The sequence below is a fragment of the Canis lupus genome, chromosome 2 (genome assembly GCF_011100685.1).
Source record: "Canis lupus familiaris isolate Mischka breed German Shepherd chromosome 2, alternate assembly UU_Cfam_GSD_1.0, whole genome shotgun sequence".
NCBI lineage: Eukaryota > Metazoa > Chordata > Mammalia > Carnivora > Canidae > Canis > Canis lupus.
In genome coordinates, this window is record NC_049223.1 from 67,325,977 (window position 1) to 67,351,556 (window position 25,580).

The 25,580-nt window shown below is 46.5% G+C and overlaps 1 protein-coding gene across 8 annotated transcripts; it reads right to left on the minus strand.

Moving 5' to 3' along the window:
• Positions 1-1,951: 1,951 nt before the first annotated feature.
• Positions 1,952-21,874, minus strand: ZSCAN20 (zinc finger and SCAN domain containing 20). Of its 8 annotated transcripts, none has more exons than XM_038531144.1 (8): positions 21,576-21,874; positions 15,046-15,572; positions 9,964-10,150; positions 9,435-9,511; positions 9,074-9,158; positions 6,985-7,671; positions 4,690-5,118; positions 1,952-4,115 (listed from the first exon to the last, which is right to left on the minus strand). In XM_038531144.1, exons 2-8 carry the CDS (start codon positions 15,460-15,462, stop codon positions 2,866-2,868), a joined length of 3,132 nt encoding a protein of 1,043 aa, XP_038387072.1. In that variant the 5' UTR covers positions 15,463-15,572; positions 21,576-21,874; the 3' UTR covers positions 1,952-2,865. The 8 variants fall into 8 exon arrangements, with proteins under 8 accessions (XP_038387072.1, XP_038387070.1, XP_038387074.1 ...); XM_038531142.1 differs by having other exon boundaries at positions 21,564-21,874; XM_038531146.1 differs by having other exon boundaries at positions 4,690-5,115; positions 21,560-21,874.
• Positions 21,875-25,580: the final 3,706 nt, after the last annotated feature.

Consider the following 25,580-nt stretch of genomic DNA (forward strand, 5'->3'; position numbering starts at 1 on the left):
CAGAGAGCTATCCCTCACTGGGGGCCCCAGAGCAGGATGAGGCAGGGAGGACTCAGGGCCCTCAGAGGTCAGTCAGAACCCAAGCTATGTTATACAACTTCTCGAAGGAGGCTATGGGGTACAGTGAGGCTGAGGCTGCCATGACTGGGAAATCACTGCCGGTGCCAAGGCCTACAAGAAAGTGGGTACCTAACGGCAGCCTCAGCCCCTGGTCCCTGCCCTCACCCTCTGGTCTACTGCCTCCTGAGAAGTACATGGAGAGTCCCCTCGGTGTCTTCAAGTTACCTCCGAGGAGCGGATGCCCTTCTTGGGAGAGGCTACAGGAGTCAAGTAAGGGGTGCAGCTCACGTGCAGCACCCTTCCAGCGTCACATTCGCTGCCTTGGTTTCCCATCACCAGAGTCTGACCTGTGGGCACACAGGCTGAGGCCCAGGCTGCACAATCTGCTTCCCAAGAGCAGCCTCACGTTAACAAAGCTCAGGATGTGCAGACCCAAACGTCTGTTTATTGGAGCAGCAAAGCCCTGCTGGAGGAGGTCTGGGTGCCCCAGCAAAGCAATGAGGCAGGACCCAAACACAGAAGCCACCTGAATGAGAACTTCCTCCAAAGGAAGGGTCGAGTATGCAGAGGAGGGTCCACCTGGGCCCTGTCTTCCCTCCTGGCCAATGCCGCCTGTGCTCTCAGGCTGAACCTGCCGTTACAAGTTGGGACAAAGGATCAAGGGGGTAATGGACATCATTCACTGGGAGCGTGAGACACTAGCACACCTCCAAGAGCAGGGGTGCCGGGGACACCTAAAGGGGAAGAGGGCTCAGCTGGCTTCCACGGTGAAGGTTCCTAAATGCTTCCTAAATGTTGACCCTCCTACACAGGTCAAATTGGACTGGCTCACACAGGATGGCTTGCTAATTTGCGGTACCTTGGTCTTCAGAGTTTCTCCTTAGGAGGGTTTAAAAATATCGACCAGAGGATTTTTCCTTGAAATTCTGACATCTCTGCCTGTGACAAGCCAGGGACAAGCAGGCTCGGGATAAAATTGTGCCACACATCTGGGACGCAGGACAGTGTTCAAAGTCCTCTCAGCAGGCACACACCGACTCCCCCCTGCCTCCCCCTTGCTCAGCTGTGGCATGGCCATCAGGAATAAGGCTTCCACCAAGGGGAAAGGGGTGGGGGGATGCAAAAATGCAGGCCTGGGTTCCCGTGAGGCCTAATACTCCATTCGGACACATCTAACTTGAGGATTGACTCCTTGAGAAAGGGGACATTCTTAAACCCCATTTCCTGTGTAGAAGTGGTATCCCATGGGAAGAGGTATGCCGTGGCTGCATGTCCTCCCCAGTCTCAAACCCCCTGCCCCCCACTATATCTCTCACACATACTGTTGCAGAGAAGGAAGTCCACACCAAGTACTTGTATTAATACTAGCTCAGCCTTGCTCTAAGCATTGGCAGTTCTGACCAACCCAGACCTTTTCCTCTTTAGGGATTCTCAGTTTCTGTATTTGCTAAGAGGAGAATTCATAAGGGAATTTTAGTAGGAGACATGGCCCACAAAGTGCTTTGAGATCCTTGCACCTGAGTTACCTGCTCTACTGTGGAAGGGGATTCAGTACAACAGTTAGGAACACCTCAGGCTCCAGAGACATCTCGTTAAAGCCTGCCTCTGCCTCTGCCACCTGCAGACATGCCACCCAAACATGTCACTTAGCCTCAGTTTTCTCCTCTGGGAAATGGATAGATTAGGACCTTCTGGCTGCCATGGGGAATCAGAGGATGTGCTTAGCAAAGTGCTTAGCACAGAGCCTGCCAAAGAGCAAATGCTCAATAAATAATGGCTATTTTTGCTATTATGAATAATTATTTATCAGGGTTTTTTTTTAAAGATTTTATTTATTTACTCATGAAAACACAGAGAGAGAGAGAGAGAGAGGCAGAGACACAGGCAGAGGGAGAAGCAGGCTCCATGCAGGGAGCCCGACGTGGGACTCGATCCCGGGTCTCCAGGATCATGCCCTGGGCTGAAGGCGGTGCTAAACTGCTGAGCCACCCGGGCTGCCCTAATAATTATTTAATAATGACATCACTGATGTTCCTCCTCTTTGCTAAGGTCATGGTGGTCTGCTTCCGGCCACTGATTCCCAATTATGCCCTCTCTAACCAGTCTCAAAATTCTTCAGTATGGATACACCCCACCTGAAACCCACCATCTATGATAATTTGCTGATATGTGCCAACGGACCATGTGTACCTATGGACAGTGTAAAGGCCCTGTGAGGTCTGGAATCACTGCTCAGGACCACTGATTTACCCCTAAACCCCCTGTTATCAGTCTGGCTCAAACAGATAAAGTCCTCACATGGCAGCAAATGTAAAGAGAGCCCAAGGACCGGGATTTTTATAGGAGAAAAACAAATTACATTTAAGAAAAGTGCCTTCAAACCATAACTATGAGGGACCCTTAACTATAGGAAACAAATTGAAAGTTTCTGGAGGGGTGGGGGGGGATGGGGTAACTGGGTGATGGGCATTAAGGAGGACATGTGATGTAATGAGCACTAGGTGTTATCTACAACTGATGAATCACTAAACTCCACCCCTGAAGCAAATAATATGGTATATGTTAACTAAACTGAATTTAAATTAAAAATAAAAAAAATTAAATTAAAAAAAAAAAAAAAGAAAAGTGCCTTCAAATCTGGCTCCTTAGCATTTGTAATTCACTTCCAATTAATCTGGATTATACCAAGCTAACTTCCCTGGGTATATACCAAGCCTAAACATTGGGTAAGTTTCTAGCACACATCTTATGATCTCAGGAGATTTAAATATACATTTATCTCTTTTGCTGGGGGAAGGGTGTCTCCTACGCTGCTTTCCCCCCTGCATGCGTTCTCCGGTGGGCGCTGAAGTGGGAACTATTGTTGAAGTCTCTCCCACACTCCATGCACTTGTAGGGTTTCTCCCCAGTGTGGATTCTCTGGTGAATAATAAGACTAGAGCTCTGGTTAAAACATTTCCCACATTCTCTGCACTTATAAGGCTTCTCTCCCGTATGAATCCGCTGGTGAGTAATGAGGTTGGAACGATCACGAAAGAACTTTCCACACTCAAGGCATTTGTAGGGCTTCTCTCCTGTGTGCACTCTCTGGTGTGTGATGAGCTTAGAGCGCTCACTGAAGCACTTCCCACAGTCCACACACTTGTACGGTTTCTCCCCCGTGTGGGTTCGTTGGTGGTTAGCCAGTGTGGAGCTCTTACTGAAGCTTTTCCCACATTCAGCACATTCGTATGGTTTCTCTCCCGTATGGATTCTTTGGTGACTAATGAGGGCAGAGCTCTTAGAAAAGGTCCTTCCACATTCAGAACACTGATAAAGCTTTTCCCCTGAGTTGGTACTGTGTGGGCCAGAATTCAAGTTCTTACTGGCACTATGAGGTTGTTCAAGAGATGGCTCTTCTGTAGAGTTCCTCCAGTGAGCACTAAAGGATGGGCTTGGACCAAAGTTTGCCCCAGGCTCACTACAATGGTCAGGATTGCCTCCCAAGTGGACTCTTTGATGTTTCAGCAAGTTTGAGCTCTGGTTGAAACTTTTCCAACATTCCCCACATTTGTAGGGTTTTTCCCCTGTGTGGATTCTCTGGTGGGTGACAAGATTGGAGTGATCACTAAAGCTTTTCCCACATTCAAGGCATTTGTAGGGCTTCTCTCCAGTGTGGATTCTCTGATGGGTATTAAGATTGGAGCGGTCACTAAAGCTTTTTCCACATTCGAGGCATTTGTAGGGCTTCTCACCTGTGTGAATCCGCTGGTGGGCGATGAAGTGGGAGCTCCTACTGAAGCTTTTCACACATGTATCACATTTGTAGGGTTTCTCTGCCAAGTACAGGCCCTGATGGTCGATAAGTTTTTCTAAGTCCTCTTCAGAAGAGCATTCTTCCCACTGCTCCTGGGGGCAGTTTCCCCACTGCCCTTCACCTTCACCGTCACTGTCTTGCCCCCAGTCAGAAGGGTGGCAAACATCCTCTCTAGTACATTTTGATAAGTCTCCAGGCAAATCCTCAAAGATGTCCTGCTCTGAAATCTGGTCTTCACCCTTATGCCTCATCTCAAACCCTGAAATAGAAATGCAGTTTTTCTTCATTCATTAGTTAACATCTATTTTACAGATCTTGTGTCTTGTGAATTTAACTAATGTGAATTTGTATCATATATTTTCTTTTCATATCTTATAATGTGACTAACATGAAATTGACCAAGTTTTGGTGCATATGTAAATTTCTGAGCTGCAAAGCAGAGAACAGAGCCTGGAACATGGTGACCTCACCAACAAAGTCATGAGGCCGAGGCCACGTGGCCAGCTAGTCAGTCTCTTTGGTCAATTTCCCTATTGCCCTACTCAATAATGAACACCTCCTTCTTCTGGCACATTCCAAATAGCCTGTGCTGTGTGAAATTGAATAAACTCTACAATTTCCCAGATAAAACCCAGTAAAACTGAGACTTGGCTGCTTATTTCATTTGGGGGATTACACAAAGCTAGAGACTGAATCATCTGAGCAAATCACCAATGCTTTTCCTATTCATGTCCATTCTCTCTTGCAGCTCAGAGACAAACAATAATGAGTTGGCCCCTTGCTCTCTCTGCATGCTCCCGGATTTTGTGGGCATCGAATTACTCTGGGCTTACCTGTGTCTGGGGTTTGAGGACATGGGGCTGGAGATTTGATGGCATCTTCATCTGCCATCTCATCCCAAGCCTGCTGGTCATCAGCCTCCGTACTGCTCTGCCCAGGCCTTGGAAGACCTGCTGCCTCCCTGAGGGTTCCCATGGCTCTGACCGCAGTCCGTGCCCTCATCAGTGAGTCCAGCTCCTCATAGAAGGGGCACGTCCCTGGTGGGTGGCTGCTCTTGGCTTTCCGGTAGCTTCGAAGGAGGTTTTTGAATCTGTAGCGACACTGCTCCAGCGTCCGCAGGAAGCCCTGTGCGCACAGCCGCTCTGCAATGGCGCGGTACACCTGGCTGTTCTGGTGACAGGTGCGAAGCTTTTCAGAGAACGGGGATTCACTGAGAATGGTCAGGAAGGCCTTGGTCTCCTCATAGCCCCAGTGCACACCTGCTGTCAGGAGTGAAGAGTTCAGAACTGTGAGGTATAATGAGACTTGCCTAAGTCATCAGGGATCAGGGTCCCCCAACTCACCAAATGCCTAGAACACAGGCACCTCAAAATCTTCCAGGCACCTGGGGCCCCAGCAAAGACTATTCCCTTGCTTCTCAGGAGTGCACCAGAGCCTCCCGCCCCCTTCTAAGAGTCTCCACTAACTCTTGAGTCTTAGCTGAAGAGGACTGAGGTGGCCACGTTATACTAGGTGACCCTACTCCTCTGGTTTCCATTGACTAGTGTGGGGAAAGACCTGTAGTTGGATCCAAGAGACTTTCTCTTTATCTATTCCATACATATCCTCTATTTTATGAACTTTCCTCTTAACAAATGTGGGAATTGAGAATCTCTAAACATAAGTGGGACTTCAAATAACTTTACAACAGCATCCAACTGAGGAAGCGCTTTCCTCTTTTGTGGAGCAATGAAAGGAGGCAGTCTGTTCTCAGGTCCTCTGCAGGTAAATGATGCAGCCCAGGGAGGCAGGATTGTGGAGAGGAAAACCACACAAAACTGGAGGCAGAAGCTCTGGGCTCTGACTTTGACTCTGCCCCTAGCCCATTGTCTATATTTAGATAAGACATGTCATCTCTTGGGCTTCAGTGTTTCCACTTATACAATGACTGTATGTTTCTCCAAACGTCATGTGTTCAACCATACACCATCATGATTTCTGTTATATGTTAAATATTTCACTCAGTATCTTTCTTTACCTAAATTTACTGTCTGTGAAATTACAGGTTGATATGCTCATCCACAGTAAAATTAAAAGTTCACTCATGGGATACCTGGGTGGCGCAGCGGTTTAGCGCCTGCCTTTGGCCCAGGGCACGATCCTGGAGACCCGGGATCGAATCCCACGTCGGGCTCCAGGTGCATGGAGCCTGCTTCTCCCTCTGCCTATGTCTCTGCCTCTCTCTCTCTCTCTGTGTGACTATCATAAATAAATAAAAATTAAAAAAAAAATCTAAAATCTTTAAAAAAATAAAATAAAATAAAAAAATAAAAGTTCACTCATGTAACACTATAACCATCCCCATACTTCTAGTGACACACTTTGGCAAATACAGGTGAAATTTGAACAACACAGGTTCAAACTGCAGATCCACTAATATACAGATTTATTTTTTTAAATATATAGTACTGTAAATATATTTTCTCTTCCTTATGATTTCAGTGATATTTTTCCTAGTTTACTTTATTGTAAGAATTCAGTATATAATACATATATTAAATATAAAATACATGTAAGTTATTTATAGTACTGGTAAGGCTTGTGGCCCACAGTACGCCATTAATAGTTAAACTTGGGGGGAGTCAAAGAGCTATACATGTATTTTTGACTGAGCAGAGGATCAGTACCTTAACTCTTGCATTGTTCAAGGGTCAAATGATACTGAATTAGCTCTCTAAAGTTATTTTAGGCTTTAAAAGTTTGCTACTATAACTAAAATTCACTCTAGGAAACTAATCATAGAGGAAAAGAAAGGTTGAAGATAACCTAAGGAACTGAACACCTTACTCCAGTGGCATCAATCTAGACTTGCCGGACATGTGGGTGGCTCAGTGGCTGGGCAGCTGCCTTCAGCTCAGGTCGTGATCCCGGGATCCGGAATCGAGTCCCACATCGGGCTCCCTGCTAAGAGCCTGCATCTCCCTCTGCCTATGTCTCTGCCTCTCTCTGTGTCTCTCATGAGTAAATAAATAAATCTTAAAAAAAAAAAATCTAGACTTGCAATCCAGTCTATGTCCTGAACTTAGCAAGCAGAAGTCTCATGGGCTGGAGAGCTAGAATCTGGATCCATGATACCCCATCATTCTTACCGATACGACTCTGGAACAGAGTTGGCCCCCCTGGAATCCTGGGCTCCTGGACGGACTCGTCAGTGGCCAGCTCATCACCATTACAGTCTTCTGCTACTTCTTCAGGCTCCCAGACCCCTTCCTCCTGCTCATCCATCTCTGCATCGCTATCCCCCAGCCTGGGGAGTGCCATGGCCTCTCCTGGACCCTCTGTGGCTCTGTTGGCCGTCCGAGCCCTCACCAGGGCCTCCAGCTCCTCATAGAAGGGGCACGTTCCTGGTGGGTGGCTGCTCTTGGCTTTCCGGTAATTCCGTAGGAGATTTTTGACCCTGTAGCGACACTGCTCCAGTGTCCGCAGGAAGCCCCGGGCCCTCAGCCGCTCTGCAATGGCCCGGTACACCTGGCGGTTCTGATGACAAGTCCGGAGCTTTTCAGAGAAAGGAGACTCACTCAGAATTGCTAGAAAAGTCTTGGTCTCCTCGTAGCCCCAGTGCACACCTGACACCTTCATGTCCTCTGTGTCCCACTGACATTGTTCCTCCCAGCCCTTGGAGTCTCTCCAGGCCGATGCCTGAGCTGGTCTCATTTGCTCATTACCCAGGTTGTAATCTACAGTGTTCCTTTTTCCAGAGTTTATAAAGTTTGGATGCCAAACTTCTGGTCCTTGCTCTGGCTGGCAGTTGATACTTGGTTTTGAAACTGGAACTCCTAAACAAAAGAAAGAAGAGGAATGATTAAGTAGAAATGATACACTGAGCACAGCATTTGTCCAAAATGCCCTGAAACAGATCATTTCCCTGTGTGAGGACAATAAGAAATTCCTATGCTGATTCCCCACCTTAACTGACCTGTTTTCTTTGTTCACTTGCTTCCTTTGTTGCACTTATGAAATATATCACACAAAGAGTAACTGTTACTGATGGGAATGTGGCCTAAACTGGCCCAATCAGGATGAATTTAATGGCTAGAGAAAAGATTTCCCTCTCTCACTCATTCACTGTGTGTGTGTGTGTGTGTGTGTGCGCGCGCGCGCACGTGTGTGTGCATGTGCACACCCACACACAAGTGTTTTGCTAGGAAACTTGTGAGCCCAACTGTCATCTATCTTTTGATTATGACACATGACAGTGCTGGTGGGAAGCTGACAGTGAGGATGGCAGAGCAGAGAAAAAGAACCTAAGTCTGCTGTGACCTCGCTGAGCCACTTTATACTGTGGCTGGAGCATGTCCTCCTCTCGACTTCCAAAAATGTGAGAAAATACATTTCCTTATTTTTTTAAAACACTTAGCAGCTCTGTGTAAAGGACTGCTGTCCCAACAGCTCCCAGCCCTCACAAAACAGGAAGCTTTTAATTAAAATAAAAATTTGAAGAAAACCAGATCAGAAAGAACTGAGAACTAAAAAACTTTAGGCCTACCAAAGTTTGCTCCTGTGAACACTATCTCCCCCAGATATCATGGTTGAGGTAAAAAAAATAAAATAAAATAAAAAGAGTTCTACTGTCAAGAAAGGTGCCAATAAGACTTCTCATGTCTCCTCTTACCTCCCCTTAGGAGGCACACCTATCACTATCTGCCACTTTATTCCCCTCATGTCTAATCCCTCATACTAACCCCAGGCTCCACAGGGAAATAGTTCATTTTTGTTTGGCTCCTGTGGAGATGCAACTATAGAGACAGGAGTTAGTACGGGCGATGTGAGCTTCAAGTGCTTTGAGCCCTGTGATGTTTACTTCTACTGTGTTTAGTACATCAGTCTCAGGGGCTCAGCTTACTGGAGTCTGTCCCTGAGAGATGGACCCTGTTTGATGCTGAAAGGACTGGATTTCTGAGATGGCCTAGGACAGCCATGATGAATGTCTTGAGGAAGCAAGTCCCAAGAGGGCAGGCTTTCAGAAGCCACCAGCCTATATCCAGGCAGACCCCACATCCTACACTCCATTTCTGCCACCAGTGCTAGCCATAAAGAGCATGTCGTCTTCTTGTCTTCTTGTGTCTCAAGTTCCAGACTTCCAGAGCCACGAGTCTTAAGGGAGTGACAAAACAATTCTTTGGGAACTGAGTATAACAGAAACCAGACAATATTCCTGAGAGGGCACTGTTTCCTTACCTAGGGGCATGCCGTTCCCACACCCATCTCCTGGGGGATCCTTGGAGAATTCCTTCTCAGCATGTTTGCCAGGTCCCAGGGCTTCCTGTGAGATGTACAAGACAAGGACCACAACTGAAAACAGCCTGGGAACTCTGCTAGGCCCCAGGAAAGGTAACAGACACAGGGATACCATGTGTGAGGCCAGTGTCATAAGAAGCAACATGACGGAAAAGGCCCAGTAGATTGGGAACCAGGGCCAGAGGCCGACGCCCTGTGACATATGCCCTTCTGCTGAGGGCAGGTTACAGAGAGAGGAGAGGGGCATGGGGGTAAGAGCCCAGAAATCAGGACAGGAAAGAATGGACAAACCACAGCTTACCTGGGACTCCGCTGTCACCTCCCAATCTCCAACACTCCCCATCTTTGGGAGAGTAGGGACTCGGGGAGTGAGAACAGCTGAGGAGAAGAAAAGTCTCTAAAACCCAAGCTCTGGTTCCCAAAAAACCACGCCCTCCCAAGTCCAGCTTTCCAAGTGCCATGCTTGCCTCAAGTGGAGACTGTCCTGATAGCCAGCAGATTTCCCCTTTTACTTTCCTTCTGGAGTGTGGCTCTGAAGCTGAGAGATGTGCTGTGTATAAGATGCCAACTCAAACTCCTATGATCACCACCTGGCCCCAACCTGATCTGAACATGCTGCGGCACTAAGCTCAGTGGGGTTACCAACATCGCTGGGAGCTTCATCTTCTTGCACAATGCTTACTCACTCGCCTTCCTTCTCGGCATGTCCATCAGACACTATTTCTACCCCTTGCCTTGAATTCTTCATATCCCTCCTCCCTGTGCTTCCTTCCTTATCCCCTCTAACCCTCTCCTCTCTTCCCTCATGTTCTCTGATTCTTGATACTCACCACTCTCTTTCAAGGGCTGTGGCACCATCTTGGTGTCTAGATGTTTTGGAAGGTCAGGGCATGAATTCTTCACCCACTGCTTCTGGCACTGGGCTTCAGGCCAGTGATTTGCTGGGTGCAGCTGGCAAGGCTGAGATTCCTGCATTGCCTTTAAGGACCTGGTCTCTTCTGCACACAAGCCCAGTTCCTACACACACACAGTCAAAATTCCCAATTGTCAGTTCAATAGGACCAATTTTGCTAGGGCAGGGAGTGTTCTTTTGAGTACAGCTGTGGTCCAAGGGTTAACAAGTTCTTTTTAAGATTCAAAGATGCCTCAAAGTGGTGTAACAACAAAACCATGAGACTGACATTAGTAAACGGACCAGCACTGATACCACCAAATTACTACTGTTTTGTTTGACACAGGGAGGCTATGCAAGTGTCTCAGCGAGGTCACTACTGTTTCAAACATTTTTGAATCATAAAACATGATTTTATGATTGAAACATAATCTCTAAATATCAAAAATAGGTGGTTTCATTTTTAAGTTATCAAAAAAAGATAAAAGTTGACTGGGTATACGTCAGAAGATAAAAACAGATATAACAATAATTCTAAATATAATTGCTCTAAATATTCCTGCTGCAAGGCAAAGAAAATTCAAAAATAAATATAAGAGAAAGGATAGGCAAACAATTACAGATGGAATTTTAAAATGGAATGAAAGTGTGTGCTGTTTTAGAGAGGTCCATCTACTCTCAAAACAGAAGGAGAAGCAGAGACAAGGCACTGTAACTCAAAAGGAAAACAGAAGTGGCAATTCGATTTCAATGCAGAAGTTCAGGCAGAAAAGCATTCAGAGACAAAGAGCAAATATATAAAACACAGGAGAATAATCAATTAAGAGAGGACAGTACCAAATTCAGCATTATCAATCATAAAGCTCATTTCTTATCTGTTAGTTGGTTCCAAATTCAGAGATGGAGGCAGAGAGATTATCTCCTGGCTCTAAAACCCTAACAACGTAATAATCTCATTGCCTTGTAGAAACTTTAAGAAATATGTTTCAATGTTTTCAATAAGTATTTTCAATACTCAGGTGGTTCAAAAATAGAAACTATAAGGGTTTAGTTAGTGAAAATACCCTATCCCTTCCCCTGTGCCCATCCCATCTGCCCAGTGTCTTCCTTTACCCCATTCTTCCCCACAGGAAACCACTGTTCTGCACCCTTTTGTTTCTTTATATACAAGCATCTATGAATACAGACTTCCCTATTTTTATACAAAACATAGCAATTATATACATTGCTCTGAACCTTATTTTTTTATTCACAATAGTAATATCCTCACCTTCATCGACTTAATGAGTTTGTGAAATATATAACTCCAAAAATCTTTTGGCTGATCTATAAACTCCAGTCCTTTCTTAAATAAGACAGGGATGTTTATCCTTAAGATATATGGAGTGGGCCATGAGCATAAAAAGCCATTCCAAAAGAGGCCATCCACCAATGTCCTGTGTGGTTTACAGGGAGAAAACATCTGCTTACAACCTTTTTCCATGGTTGTTTAAGGAAAAAACAAATGAACTTCTCTTTGTTATAGCTCTAATCTTACAATCTACAGAGTAACTATGTGATTAGACTCCATAACAATCCTTACTTCCAGCCCAAGTGCCTCCAACTACTGCCATGCCTAAGTAAAGACACTGATGCCATGGATGACAATTGTAGACACAGAGGAGGGATTCAGGTGACAAAAAGGGGGAAAAAATAGACAACTGGTTGGGGTAGGGATAAATAAAGAATCCATCAAAAATGCCTATGCATGAAGGAACTTTAATGAATACTACTAAGTGAAAGAAGCCAATCTGAAGCCAATCATACATCCTGTATGATTCCAACTATGTGACACATTGGGAAAGGCCAAACTATGAAGACAGTTAAAAGATCAGTAGTTGCTAGGGGTTTGGAGATAGGAAGGGTAAGTATGCAGAGCACAGAGGATTTTTAGGGCAGTGAAACTACCTTGTATGACACCGTAATGGTGGATGCATGTCGTTACACATTTGTCAAAATCCACAGAATGCACAACACCAAGAGTGAGATCCTATATAAACTCTGGACTTTGGATGATAATGATGTGTCCAATGATGACAGGTGCACCGCACTGGTGGGGAATGATGTTCATGGGGTTGGGAGGCAGGAGGCATATAAGAAATCTCTGTACTTTCTGCTCAGTTTGGTATTTTTGGTTTGTTTTTTTAAAGTTTTTTTTTTTTTTTTTTTTTTTTTAATTTATGATAGGCACACAGTGTGAGAGAGAGAGAGGCAGAGACACAGGCAGAGGGAGAAGCAGGCTCCATGCACCGGGAGCCTGACATGGGATTCGATCCCGGGTCTCCAGGATGGCGCCCTGGGCCAAAGGCAGGCGCCAAACCGCTGCGCCACCCAGGGATCCCTGATTTTTTAAAGATTTTATTTACTTATTTGAGACAGACAGGGAAAGTACAAATGTGGAGGCAGGGCAGGGGGAGAGGTAGGGCACACTCCTGGGATCAAGACCTAAGCTAAAGGCAGATGCTTAACCAACTGAGCCACCCAGGTGCCCCTTTTCTGCTTAGTTTGGCTGTAAACTTAAAACTGCTCTAAAAAATAGTTTCGTTGTTGTTTTAATCTTTTTTTTTTTTAAGATTTTATGTATTTATTCATGAGAGACACACACACACACACACACACATACAGAGGCAGAGACACAGGCAGAAGGTGAAGCAGACTCCATGCAGGGAGCCCGACGTGGGATTCGATCCTGGGTCTCCGGGATCATGCCCTGGGCTGAAGGCGCCGCTAAACCGATGAGGCACCTGGGCTGCCCGTGTTGTTGTTTTTTTTAAATGCCTATGCACCTGATGGGAAGAGGGGTTCTGGAAGAGATGATAAGAGAATAAACAAACCAAAACCCACCCAACAGCAGAGCTGAAAGGTCTCTTTAAGGAAAATATCATGGAGGATTATTAAGCCCAAAAGTGCCACCTTTTCCAAGTGGTTCTCTCTTCTGGACCCTAGTTAGCTAGTAAGACCTGGAAAAATTTCACTTGCAGAAAACTATAACTGAGTCAGGTCCCCTGCAATGGAAGATCACAAGCTATAACATATGTGAGGGCAGGGAAGCTCCTCTACTACCTACCCATTTGTTTTGTGTGTGTGTGTGTGTGTGTGTGTGTTTTGTTTTGTTTTTTTTAAAGATTTTATTTATTTATTCATAGAGACAGAGAGAGAGAGAGAAGCAGAGAAACAGGCAGAGGGAGAAGCAGGCTCCATGCAGAGAGCCCCATGTGGGACTCGATCCAGGGTCTCCAGGATCATGCCCTGGGCTGCAGGCGGCGCTAAACCGCTGCGCCACCGGGGCTGCCCCCTACCCATTTGTTTGGACATTTGGGAGCACTAAGGAGGAGGGAGAAAGTTAAAAAATAAAAACAATAGTCATAGGAAAGTAATACATCATAGAGAACATTCAATTACCTTACTTTTTTCCCCTCCAATTTTAGAAGCAGTTCAACCTCTGCTCAGCTCACAGGGATATAATTTGAGAACTTTTGGCCTAGCCCAACCCTCTCATTTTACACATAAAGAGTTATGAAGACCTTGATTTAAATCGATTGATTCTCATCTCAAGTTATCTTTCAGCTCTGAAGTCCTAAGACTTCCATTCGTTTTTTTCACTGCCACTTAAGATGAATAGCTGGTTTCTTTAAAAGAAATAATCTGGGAAGGCAGTGTGGTATATTAAAATAAGGTACACTCTCTCACACTTTGTTCTATAACTTCAAATAGTAGCTTTCTGTGTCTTCAGTTTGTAAAGGAATAAAAAAAGCCAAGCCACAGACCATAAACCTTCCTTCCCCTAATCTCACACCTGTCCAGAGCTTTACCCCTTATGACATACAGAAAACCCCAGCCATTTGCAAGGGATGTTCTCAAACCTATAGCTGCCCCCAACAAAGTGTGATTAACTAGAACATCACAAAAACTACTGACTATGTAAAGGGAAGCAACTGGCTTATGCTGAGATGAAGGTTCTGGGTGGCTGGCTCAGGCTGCAGCCAGCTCAAGGACTTTGTTCTACACATGCCAGCTCCAAAAACAGGATTCAAAAAGAGTGTGCCACAGAAAAATTAGAAATGATATCATGGGCCTTCGGTCTCTTGCAAACTATTGAAACTGTGAATGTTAAATCCACAGTGCTTTCACTTCCTTTACCTCGGCTCTACCACTGAGTTATCCAAATCTAGACAAGTTACTTACATCTCTGAGTCTGTTTCCACATCTGCAAAATGGTGGCACGACAGCACCTACCTTATTGGGCTGCTGTGTTGATTAGATGAGCAATGCAAATAGAGCCGAGAAGAGTGTCTGACACACAGTGAGCACTCATGTCAGTTACTATCTCCTTTGAGTCTCATGCCTCAGAGATATTTTAGTTCCCACGGTTTGCAGATGAGGCATCTGTCATGTCATAGAAATGACAGTAAACTTGGAACCTGAGGATCTAGGTTTAAGCTCTGGTTTCCTACTGGCAGAGCTTTGCGAGCCACCTGACTTCTAGGGCCTTAGTTTAAGCTAAATAATGAGGATGGTAATGCTACATCTGTCCACCCAAATTTCTGCTATAAGCACCCAAAGATTTCATCACACGTGGAACATAATACAAATTACCCACACTATGAATACGGCCCCAGGAGGCCGTCTGGGTGGTTGGTTCTGAACATGGGTTTCTGTGTCAGGCTGCCCAGACACACATCCTGGCTCTGTTGTCTGGGGCTGTGTGACCTTGAGCCAACCACCTATCTTCCCTTTGCCTCAGTTTCCTCATTGGTAAAATCAGGGTTAACAGTACTTATCTCATTAAACTTTGACAGGACTAGATGAGTTAATACATGCAAAGCACTGAGAACAGTGGTACACAGCAGTGCTCAATAAATGTCAGTTGGTTAATAACAATAATTATTATTACCACTGTGGTTTTGGGCAATTATTAACCTATTCACAGCCCCACCACCTTGTCTGACCTGCTCCTTGGAGAACAGATTGTTTGCCTCACCCTCTGTCCTGCAGCCCGGACCTCTCGGTGCCAATCTTCCACGAGGGCCACTGCCTCCTCACCACTCTCAGGGTGGCGCGCTTGCACCCAGGCCTGGATCTCCCTGGGTAAGATAGTCAGGAACTGCTCCAGGACCAGCAGCTCCAGGATCTGCTCTTTGAGGCGGATCTCTGGCCGCAGCCAGTGACAGCAGAGTGCCCAGAGCTGGCTGAAGGCCTCGTGGGGTCCAGCTGCATCCCTGTACTGGAACTGCCTGAAGCGCTGGCGGGAGGCCTCAGGGCCAGGGACAGGGTGATGGTCCTCCTCTCGGAGTTTGGATTCTGATCTCCACGAGTCCCCCTCCCGTTTCACAATCAAGAGTTCTTCAGGTTCTGGTCGAGGAGAGGCCTGGGCCTGGGGTTCCAGGGCTACAGCCATAGTCGGTCCTGGACACCTCGCTTCAGCTGGGCTGTCCTTGTTCAACGTTGTCCTGCATCTAAGGCGTGTCCTTCAAGGGGCTCCTAGGAGAGGCAATGCTCCCCAAGGCTCTGAGGCAGAGAGACAAGGGACAGTGTAAGAGAACCCCCGTATCTTCCACTGCCTTCTCATGGGGTGGGGGTGTGAAGAGAGGAATGGGTGTAAGTGGGAAGACAAACCACAACCTGGCACCCAAACCAGCACACCTTGGAGGGCAGCACAGTATGAAATCCTCTGGGATGTGCCTGAACGCTACCTTCTGGCATCAAGGCCTTCACGATCCAACATGCCTTCCTTCCTCTACACATGCCCAAGTCTGACCTTTCCTCCAAGTGGGTTCCAAATGTTACCCCCTCGCTCTATCAGGCCTTTTCCCCCCAGACCTTCAGCTTTCTTCTAAAGGTGCTCTCTTTACAAAAATCCCTTCACTCCCTCTTGGCCAACCCATCCATTTGGCATTTTTTACCATCTCGAAACTGATGACTCTCAAAACTTCCACCAGGACCTGCCTCCAGACTTCCAGACCCCAAATCCAACCATCTACAGGATATTTCCACTTTGTCTATGAGGCGCCTCAAACTCAGTGGGCCACAAACTTAATTTGTTATTTTCTCCTGCAAACTTGTCCTTCTGCTGGAGCTTTCCACCCAGCCAAGCCACCACCACCCTTTTTTTCCCTAAGATTTTGAGACAAAGAAAGCGAAAGAGAGCAAGTGCATAAGCTGAGGGGAGGAGCAGAGGGAGAGAGAGAAACTCAGCAGGGAGTCTGATGCAGGCTGGATTCCAGGACCCTAGGATCATGGCCTGAGCTGAAGACAGACGCTTAACTGACTGAGCCACCCAGGCACCACCTTCTATCAAGTTACCCACGCCAGAAACCTGGTTATCATCTCTCTCCAACATCCCCAACATCCAATTCATAAGCAAGCTGTGCCCTCCTGGACTTCTAGGCATCTACACCTCAATGCCATCACCTCGAGTCAGGGAGTAGCCATGCTTATCACTGGATCAGCCTCCTAACTCATGTCCTTGGCTGCTCTCCCCTCACCCCAACCAGGGTTCTTCACACCACAACCAGACTAGCTCCAAGCCTGACCAGGTCACTTCTTGCTAAACACCTTTGAGTGACCTCCTACGACCCTCAGGATCAAGTGTGAATCTTGCCCACGGGCCCATCTTATCTCTTTGCCCACTTCCGCTGGTCAGGAAGTTCCAGCTGCATAGTTTGCTGCCCTCTGAACCCTCCCACAGGCAGCAGGCAGTCTCCTTTAGGAAGGGTCCTCCCTTTCTTCACCCAGCTAAGTCTCAGCTTCAACTGTACTTTTTCCAAGAGACCCTTCCTGTGCCCTGAAACGAGATTCAGTCCTTCCTATGGCACAAGCTTCCACGCCACCTACATTTTCTCTGTCATCACCCTGATTATGCTCTAGTGGAGTTATCTTACCCACTAGATCATAAGCTTACTAGCACCACGCTCAGCACACGCAGGAAGCACTTAATAAACAGTGAGACAATGGTCAGCTCACGATGGTGATGTGTCATACAACAAGGGTTATAATTAATCCCCTTCTGCACACACTAGCTTTTTTTTAAATTACCTTCTTGCTCATGCCAGAAGGAATTCTTTTCTCCACTTCCATCTATGTCACACATGCCACATTCTCTGTTGTATTACAGCGTTGTCTGTGTGTGCAGCCCCAGAGAGATTACAGCCTAAGGACGAGGAATATAGCTTACCCCTTCTCTCCTCCGCCCCAATAAACACGGCGCACCACGCACAGGAGGCTCTCAGTAAATGCTTGTTGAATGGACATCGGGGGTTGCTTCTTTTACACAATGAAGACTCTGACAACACTTATGCTGGCTTATCTGGAAAAACGAGCTCTTTGTGTCATTCCCAGCACATTTGGATGACATAAAAAACCCCACTCAAAGGCAGCTATCAGCTGCCTCCAAGCAGGAATGACAGAGCTCAAGTGAGAATGGAGGGGCGTGGTATTCAGATTTTAGGCCATCTGGACTGTCCAGAAACAAGGCCAGGGTGATGTAAAATAAAGCCTTGTCCTGCCCGAAGACTGCCACATACACAAGGAGGCTAGGTACACAACTTGTAAGCACCTGGCGACTTCCTGTCTGTCCTTCGGCTACCATGTCAATGTCACCCCACCTGTCAAGAGTTCCTTAACATGCCCTTGTTGTGCCCTGCCCCCATCCCTGCTCTCCCAGAATTGCCTCCTCCCTCCTAAGTTCCCAAAGCAGTTGGCACATACCTCCAACATAGGTGTTATCCTACACCACTGTAATTACCTGTTCCTACCTCTGACAGCCCCACTGAATTGGATTATCAGGGCCAGGACTCTGTTACTCATTTCTGTATCCACAGTGCCTGATAAATACCAGGGCCACTGCCTCTTATTTTTTGTTTTTTTGTTGCTTTTTATTAAAATGGCAGGTCTGGTATATCAAAAGCCTAATGCGCTATGGGAGGTACATCATTTATATTAAACTAAAGAACTCACTTTTCATGAATTTTCTTTTTTAGCCACAGCCTGAATCATGCACTAGCCCAAAAAACATTTGTGTCACTCTCTCACACAAGGACTAATTCACCACCAGTCATTTACAGACTCCTACCATGTACCTGCCCTGTACTGGTAGCTGGTGAGCCAACAGTACCTAGGACCTTCACGAAAGTTACACTCTCATGAGAAAGACAGTCAATAAGCAAGCAAAGAAGTGCTCCTGCAGAGAGAGAACAACACTACAACAAAACAGGCAACTAGTAGTTCTGCAAGGCCCAAAGCCCAGAGTCTCAGGTAATAGGTATTTTCTTCTGGGAAGACTTGAAAGTCCCAAAGATTAGTTTCAAATACAAATCTGAAAGCTTTTTCTGCTACTCTCTTAGATATGAAAAGCTGCCTATTCACAGACAGAGGTCAATACAGTCGGTGGATAGCAAGGTGACTTTACACAGAGCTGACAGAAAAAATAGCTCAGTCCTAGACACCCAGGAGTATCCAGGCCACACCAGGATCAGCAATCTCGAAGAGTACCCACCTACTAAGTGTCCATGAGGTGCTAGGCTTGACACTAAGTGTCCTACATTCATAATTTCATTGTATCCTCCAGGCAGGCATTAGGGGCAGATCTCTGACCACCCCACTGTCATTAGCATGGAGGTGCACTACACTGATCTATAACTTACACATATTAAACTGCATGAAACACCAGAAAGCGTAGGAAAGACATAATTTAAATGGTGCAGTCAGTTCCATTCACTATGTGTCTATTCCAGAACAAGCATGACTTTCCTGGTCTCCAGGTTGATCTAAGTTTCTCAAGCCTTCCTTTCCAGTGTGTGTATCTTTCATACATCAGGGTCCCTAAACACAGGCCAACTCTTTCATCTGACATTCAAACAAGAAAACCCAGCTGTGCTGGTTAGCTTACTGAAAGACAATGTGTTGGTTTCTAAGTGGATCCTTGCCAAAGGATTTTCAAGAGGACTGTGATTTTTGGCTAAATGTGATTTCCACCTTCTGTGCTGACTTTAGAATAGAATTATCCTGTAAAGTATGAGTCCATATCCTCAATTTACATACAGGGAATTGAACTTCTATGAAGCAGACTTGCTTAAGTTCACAGAACTAGCAAGCAGCAGAGTTGAGACTCAGTCAAGATTTGTTCTATCTAGTCATTTTTCTTAATCACACTATGCAGCTTCCTCTAGGTCTGCCAATCATTCAAACTCCTTGAGAAGATGGTACAAGAGTGGAAAGAACATTAAGGCAGGAGGGAGCAAACCAGGGTTCCAGTTCCACTCCTGCCATTATCAGCTGTTGGACCCTGGATGACAAGTCATGTGGCCTCTGCACCTTACAGCTTGACCCTACTCAATGCTTGCCCCAGATTCCCCAACTAATATGATGGGAGCAGAGCAAAGGAGAAGGAAGCCTAGAATCAGTGGCTACACACTTAAATGGCTATAGGGGCCAGGCAATGTAAGTGGGTACATGAGTGGACCGGGGGCTGTGGCTAACTATAGAGCACTAGAGAGAACACTGGCCCAGTTCCCAGGCCTTCTATTTTTTCCAAGAGAAGCTAATTCTGGATTTTTAAATATTGGCAACCAACTCGAAATTGTTTCAAACACCAGGACTAAATAGAGGATAATGATAGGCTTCTTTCAGCATGGGCTGTCATCACTTGACCATCTTTCAGCTAATTGATCTCAAAGGTCTCTTCCAGTATCTAGGAAGACCAGAAAGGGTACAGATTCCTCCTAAGCAATGAGGTATTGGTGTTGACTGGGGTCAGGATCCCTTTACTAATACAGGGCAGCTGAGGGGCATGCTGGCTCCTAGGGTTTTCAGCATGGATGTGAACATAAGGAGCCCACCCACTTAACAGTGGGGTGGTAAGAGCTCTGCCCTAATCCCATGGGAAAGACCAAAACTGGTCTGTGACCTCCAAAGAAGAAACCAGGAGTCTCCAAAGGCTGTTAAGCTTACTGGGCTGATGGTCCAGGCTACTGCTTAAAGTAACTTGACCTCCCATTTAAGGGCTTAAACCACGGAGAGCAAATGGGCTTCACGTAAAGCATCAACTTCAGTCAACTGCACTAAGGACTTGGAACCCCATGTCAGTATGTGTTGTCACTAATTAGTTATGAGCACCAGACACAGGGAGGAGAAGTGGCAGCACACATCCTATGTATTTGCCTCCCCTGGATTAAACTCTCATAGGTAATAAATCAGCACCCAACAAGGATAGCCCTGACATCTCATGCCCCTAGAAATCCACTGGAAGTAGTAGTCTTCAAGACTGAAAAAGCAAAGTTTACCCTGGACTGTCATCATTCACACATGCATCAAGTATTGACCGATTTACTTGATTTACATCAAGTATTTACTACCCAGGGCTGGGCAATGAGGAAGTGGAAGAGACTCAGAAACTGTCCTTGCCCAGAGACGCTTACAGTCTAGCGGAAGAGACTGCCCCACCTCCAAAAGTCACAGATATTTATGGTCAAAGGTGGTAAATGCAGTAAAAGAGGTCTGTGGGAACTGGGGTTGGGACATGGCCTAATCTGCTTAAGGGAACTGAACAAAGTAACATTTGAGTTGATTCTTGGGAAAATCGTTTTCGTGGCTGGCCATGGGGCAAGAATGTGAGAACACCATACAGAACAGTGGAAAACCAAACAGCCTTAGGCTGCAGAGGGAGTTTATGAAGGGTCCTGACTATCAGGCTAAGGTGTTTGGACTTCATTCTACAGGTGATGGGAGCCAAGATGGTTTTTAAGCAGAGGGAACAGTAAGATCTGTGGGTTAAATAGATGACGCTAGCTACGATGTGTCTGTCCGAGCTGGGGAAGCGAAAAGGTGGGAGACTTCAGCAAAAACCCTGACCAGAAAGGGGCAGATTCAGGACACATTAAGGAAACAGAACAACCTGGAGATCCTGGATGCAGGAGAGGGCAAGAGGAATCAGAGGGTCTGGCTAAAGTGGATGTTGGTGCCATTCTCCATCAGGCAGAAGGAAAGGGGTGCTGTGTGGGGCCACAAGCCAGTCCCACCTACTTGGTTCCAGAGGTCACAACCATTAGAGGAAGTGTAAGGGGGATCAAATCAGCTGTGTTCCTCAAGGCGAGCAGGTAGCGGCTGGAACACTATTTTTAAGGTCGGGCTTCCAGCTCAGGCCCTTTTCTCTTCACTTCTTGCCAGACACCGAGAACCCTCTAGCCTTCCCTCTGTGGTCTCCAGAGCCTCCCAGGACTCTCCCACCTCCAGGACCTCTCGCAGCCTCCTCACCTACAGACCTCTCCACGACCCCCCTCACTCTCAGGGCCTTCTATCTCCCCGTTCATCCCCGACCCCTCTATGACCCTTCCCATCTCCGGACGCTTCATCCCCTGGCCGCCCCTCACCCCCGCCCCCACAGAAAAGCTTCGTTCTCCCCTCTCACCTTCCCTGGCCCCCTGGGACACCACCACCTCCTAAGCCTCCAGCCCAGAGCCTAGAGTCTCAGCTGCCCCCGCCCCGCCACCCAGACTCACCCACCGAGACACCCACTTCACGACAGGGCGGAAGTGCTCCGGGGTTCGCGCAGGGAATGCTGGGACGCGCAGTCCGAACCGTGCCACCCCGGGACGAGAGCGTCTGAGACTACAACTCCCAGAAGGAACTGCGCGAGAACCAGTGGGCGGCTCCCTCCGTTTGCTGCCAGTCAGATGCCGTCAGCCAATAGGTGTGTCATCTTCTCCCGGTCTTGGGCACCGGAACAAATCGGAACAGGATCTGTTCTTGAGGGCGGAGCCTATAGCGACCCCGGTCCTTTCCACAGGCTCCGAGATTATGGCACCGCCCAGTGGGCGGGCACTCAGGCTGAAGGGGGCGGGGCCGGCTTCTGGAAAGACGCGGGAGAGGTGGGCCGGGGAGACGTCACAGCAGAAATAAGGAGAAATAAAGAGAGGGAGACTGCTGGAGAGAAGAGTTGGGCAATTGTAGGTTCAATTTCCAGCTCACTGTTAAGCTACGTGATTTTGGATCGATGGTGAACCTCGCATTCTTCACCTGTCAAGTGAGGATAATAACAGCATCCGTTCGCCGGGGTTTTGTGAGGCTTCAATGAGAAAATACACCTAAAACGATTAAATCAGGGCCGGCGTCCTAATAATACACAGCAACTGTTAGCCATTATTATGTAAATCAGTTAGTACAGAGCTTGGCATTTCGTGGGTGTTGGAAAAATGTTCATCATTATTTGAATAATAATAATAATCAGAATAATTTCAATATAAATGCAGTTGCTTTGTACCATTATAAATACTTCGGGATATGAGCAATCTCATATGGGGTTGAACATGTGGGGTTTGCAGTCAGGCATGGATCCAGATCCCAGCTCAACTACTCCTCTAGCTGTGTGGCCTCAAATGTATTACCGCATCTCTTTTGTGTTAGGTTTTCGTGTCTGTAAAATGCAGGTGATGTAATAGAACTCACACCACAGGATGTTGTGGAGATGAAATGAGGTAACTCGGGTAAAGCATGATCTCTGGAATCAAGCTGCCTGTGTCTGAAATGTCTTCCAAATGCAGGATGTAGGGTTTGCCTCTCACTAGTTGTTAAACCTCTGGCAAATCACTTAACCTCTTTGTGCTTCAGTTTCCTTATCTGTAAAATGGGAATTTTCATAATGGCATCTATCTAATAGCATTTGTGTGAGGAATGCCTAGGAAAGTTTGTAAAGGACTTGGCCCATGCCTGGCAGGAGGTTAATAATCATTCGCTATTATTATTTTTACTAGTAGGTATGAGACTTTAGGGAAAGTAATAGTACTCAGCATATGGCAAGTGATCAATATATGTTGGCTCTTGTTAGAAATTTGGGGAATTCTATATTTTAGGGTTTTTTTTTTTTTTTTTTTTTAGATTTTATTTATTCATGAGAGAGAGAGAGATAGGGAGAGACACAGGCAGAGGGAGAAGCAGGCTCCATGCAGGGAAGCCCGGTGTGGGACTCAATCCCGGGACCCAAGGATCACACTCTGGGCTGAAGGCAGGCGCTAAACTGCTGAGCCACCCAGGGATCCCTATATTTTAGTTTTAAAGGCCCAGTTCCTCCTCACGTTCAAAGTGAAACATGTTCCAATTTATTCATTGTTGACAACTCAAGTGATTGTGCTCAGTGATCATAATAGTGACCTGTATACCACTCCTTGCTATTGAAGTCTTACAACAGCCCCATGAGGCTGGCATTATTACCTCCAACTTCCAAGGAGGAAATGGGGACTTACACAGATGAAGTGACCTGCTCAAGATCACATGGTAAGCGTCAAGCTGGAATTTAAACTGCTGGCTGTTGGGATCCCTGGGTGGCGCAGCGGGTTAGCGCCTGCCTTTGGCCCAGGTCCTGATCCTGGAGACCCGGGATCGAATCCCACATCGGGCTCTCGGTGCATGGAGCCTGCTTCTCCCTCTGCCTGTGTCTCTGCCTCTCTCTCTCTGTGACTATCATAAATAAATAATAAAAATTTAAAAAAAATAAAAAAATAAAAAAAATAAATAAACTGCTGGCCGTGATTCCAAAGGCTTCTTCTGGACCCCATAGTGCATAGGGAAAAGATCACGGTTGGAGTAGAGTGGGGGTTGAGTAGAGAGAGAGACAGTGTGCCAGACATTTGAAAGAGTGTCAGGGTCTGAAGCTGGAAAGGAAGATTTGCCAGGCAAAGGATGGCAGCTTCAGGATATCTGCAGGAATACTGTGGTGAGATAAACACCATTAGGACACAAGAGGGCGCCCCACACCCTAAATCCAGCCTGATATTGGTTGATGGTTTCCCTTTGCTTTTTTTTCTAATTAAAGCCTGGCATTTTAGGGAAGAGGAAAATTAAGGCCCTAAGAGGCCAAGTGCCCTGCCCAATGTTATATAGAAATAATCAACAGAGCCTGGACCAGCTCCCATTTCGCTGCTTCACCATCCACCAAGATTTTTTCTGTGCACAGTTGTCTGCAAGACCCCCTCTGTGCTGGGCCAACACCAGGCATCTAAGGATGCACAGGTGAATCAAACTGGTCCCTGTCCCCAGGACCTGATCTCCAATTTTTCCAGAGCGAATTTCCTTTTAGTAAATTAGTAATGCTTCCTATTAGTAAAATATTCTTGAACCCATACTTCCAACATATGTGTATCTATTTACCTATAAATGCTATACATATATGTAGTACCTATGTAATTACATAAAAAACTAACTTCTATTGAACACTTAAAATGCACTACTACCAGGTCCTTCTCTCAGTGCTCTATGCATATTTATTCACTTAACCCTCACAAAACTCTCTGAGCAAGAGTCTAATACTATCCCATATCACAAAAGAAGAAACTAAAGGTACAGAGGTTAAGTAACATAAAACCGTATGGTTAAAAAGCAGGCAGTCTAGCTTCAGAATAAAATGAGATTGAAAAATAGAAATATAAGTTTTAACATTTTTCCTAAACCCCCAGGAGTCATCTTGTGCGCACCTCTTTGAAGGCCAGTGCTTGAGGGGCCCCCAGACCTGTGTGGGCCAGTACAATGTGACCAGTACTTTGAGAAAGGGAAGTGCAGGAGGCTATGGAACCCAGAGGACAGCAGCTTATCTAGCCTGGGAGGTCAGGGAGGGCTTCTGGAGAAAGTGATAGCTAAGCTAAATCTTAAAAGATATGTAGTAGTTCCCCTGGAGGAAAGAAATTTGGGGAAAGTGTTTCTGGGTGAAGGAGCAGTGCGTGCAAAGGCCCAGGGTCAAGAGTGTATGGTGTTCCGGGAGCTCCAAGTAGTTTAGGATAGCTAGACACAGAGTGCCCAGGGGGTGGATTTCTCCTCCCAGTGTTGTTATGAGGCTCAAATAAGACCATAGGTATGGCCACGCCTTTGTGTTTTTGCTGAGGGAATAAGCAATCAGTCTGCTGCCTCCTGGGCAGCATCCCAGCTTTTTGGTCCTCAGCTGCCAATTCCTCTATAACCCAGATGGCAAATGGGGCCTCTCTGCCCCCTTGAAGATCTGATTGAATTGGCCTGGACCCCATTCCACAGTTGTCACAGCCCTCTCTCCTTCCCCATGCCCTCTATGAATTTCCAACTTTATTTCCTCGGAGCTACAGCTTCTGTGACCTCAACCCCTACGCCTCCTGCCTCATGTGGATTTCCATCTTAAAACAAAAAGTCCAATTAAGCCAAGCATTTCATGGATTTAGTAAATTTACTAAGGATTTGGAGATCTTGAGATCACATCACATACCACACAGCCACCTGCCATCTCCCAATTTTCTCATTCAGAGGCTCATCCAGAGCTTTCCCAAAGCCTGTGTTCCCAAAATCACCAGCTGATCCTCCCAACACATGCAGCACTCCCACCTCCCACCAGAATCTGGGTTCAGTCTCATGTGCCCACATTTACCCACTATCTCCCTGCCAGGCTGGTTTGTTTTTCCTATCCCCAACTCCAACATGCATGCACCCACTCCAGCTAAACCCAGGTTGCCCTAACCTGCTCCCCAGCCAAGCCCAGAAGCCATCCTTTCTTTCATCTTCCCTGGG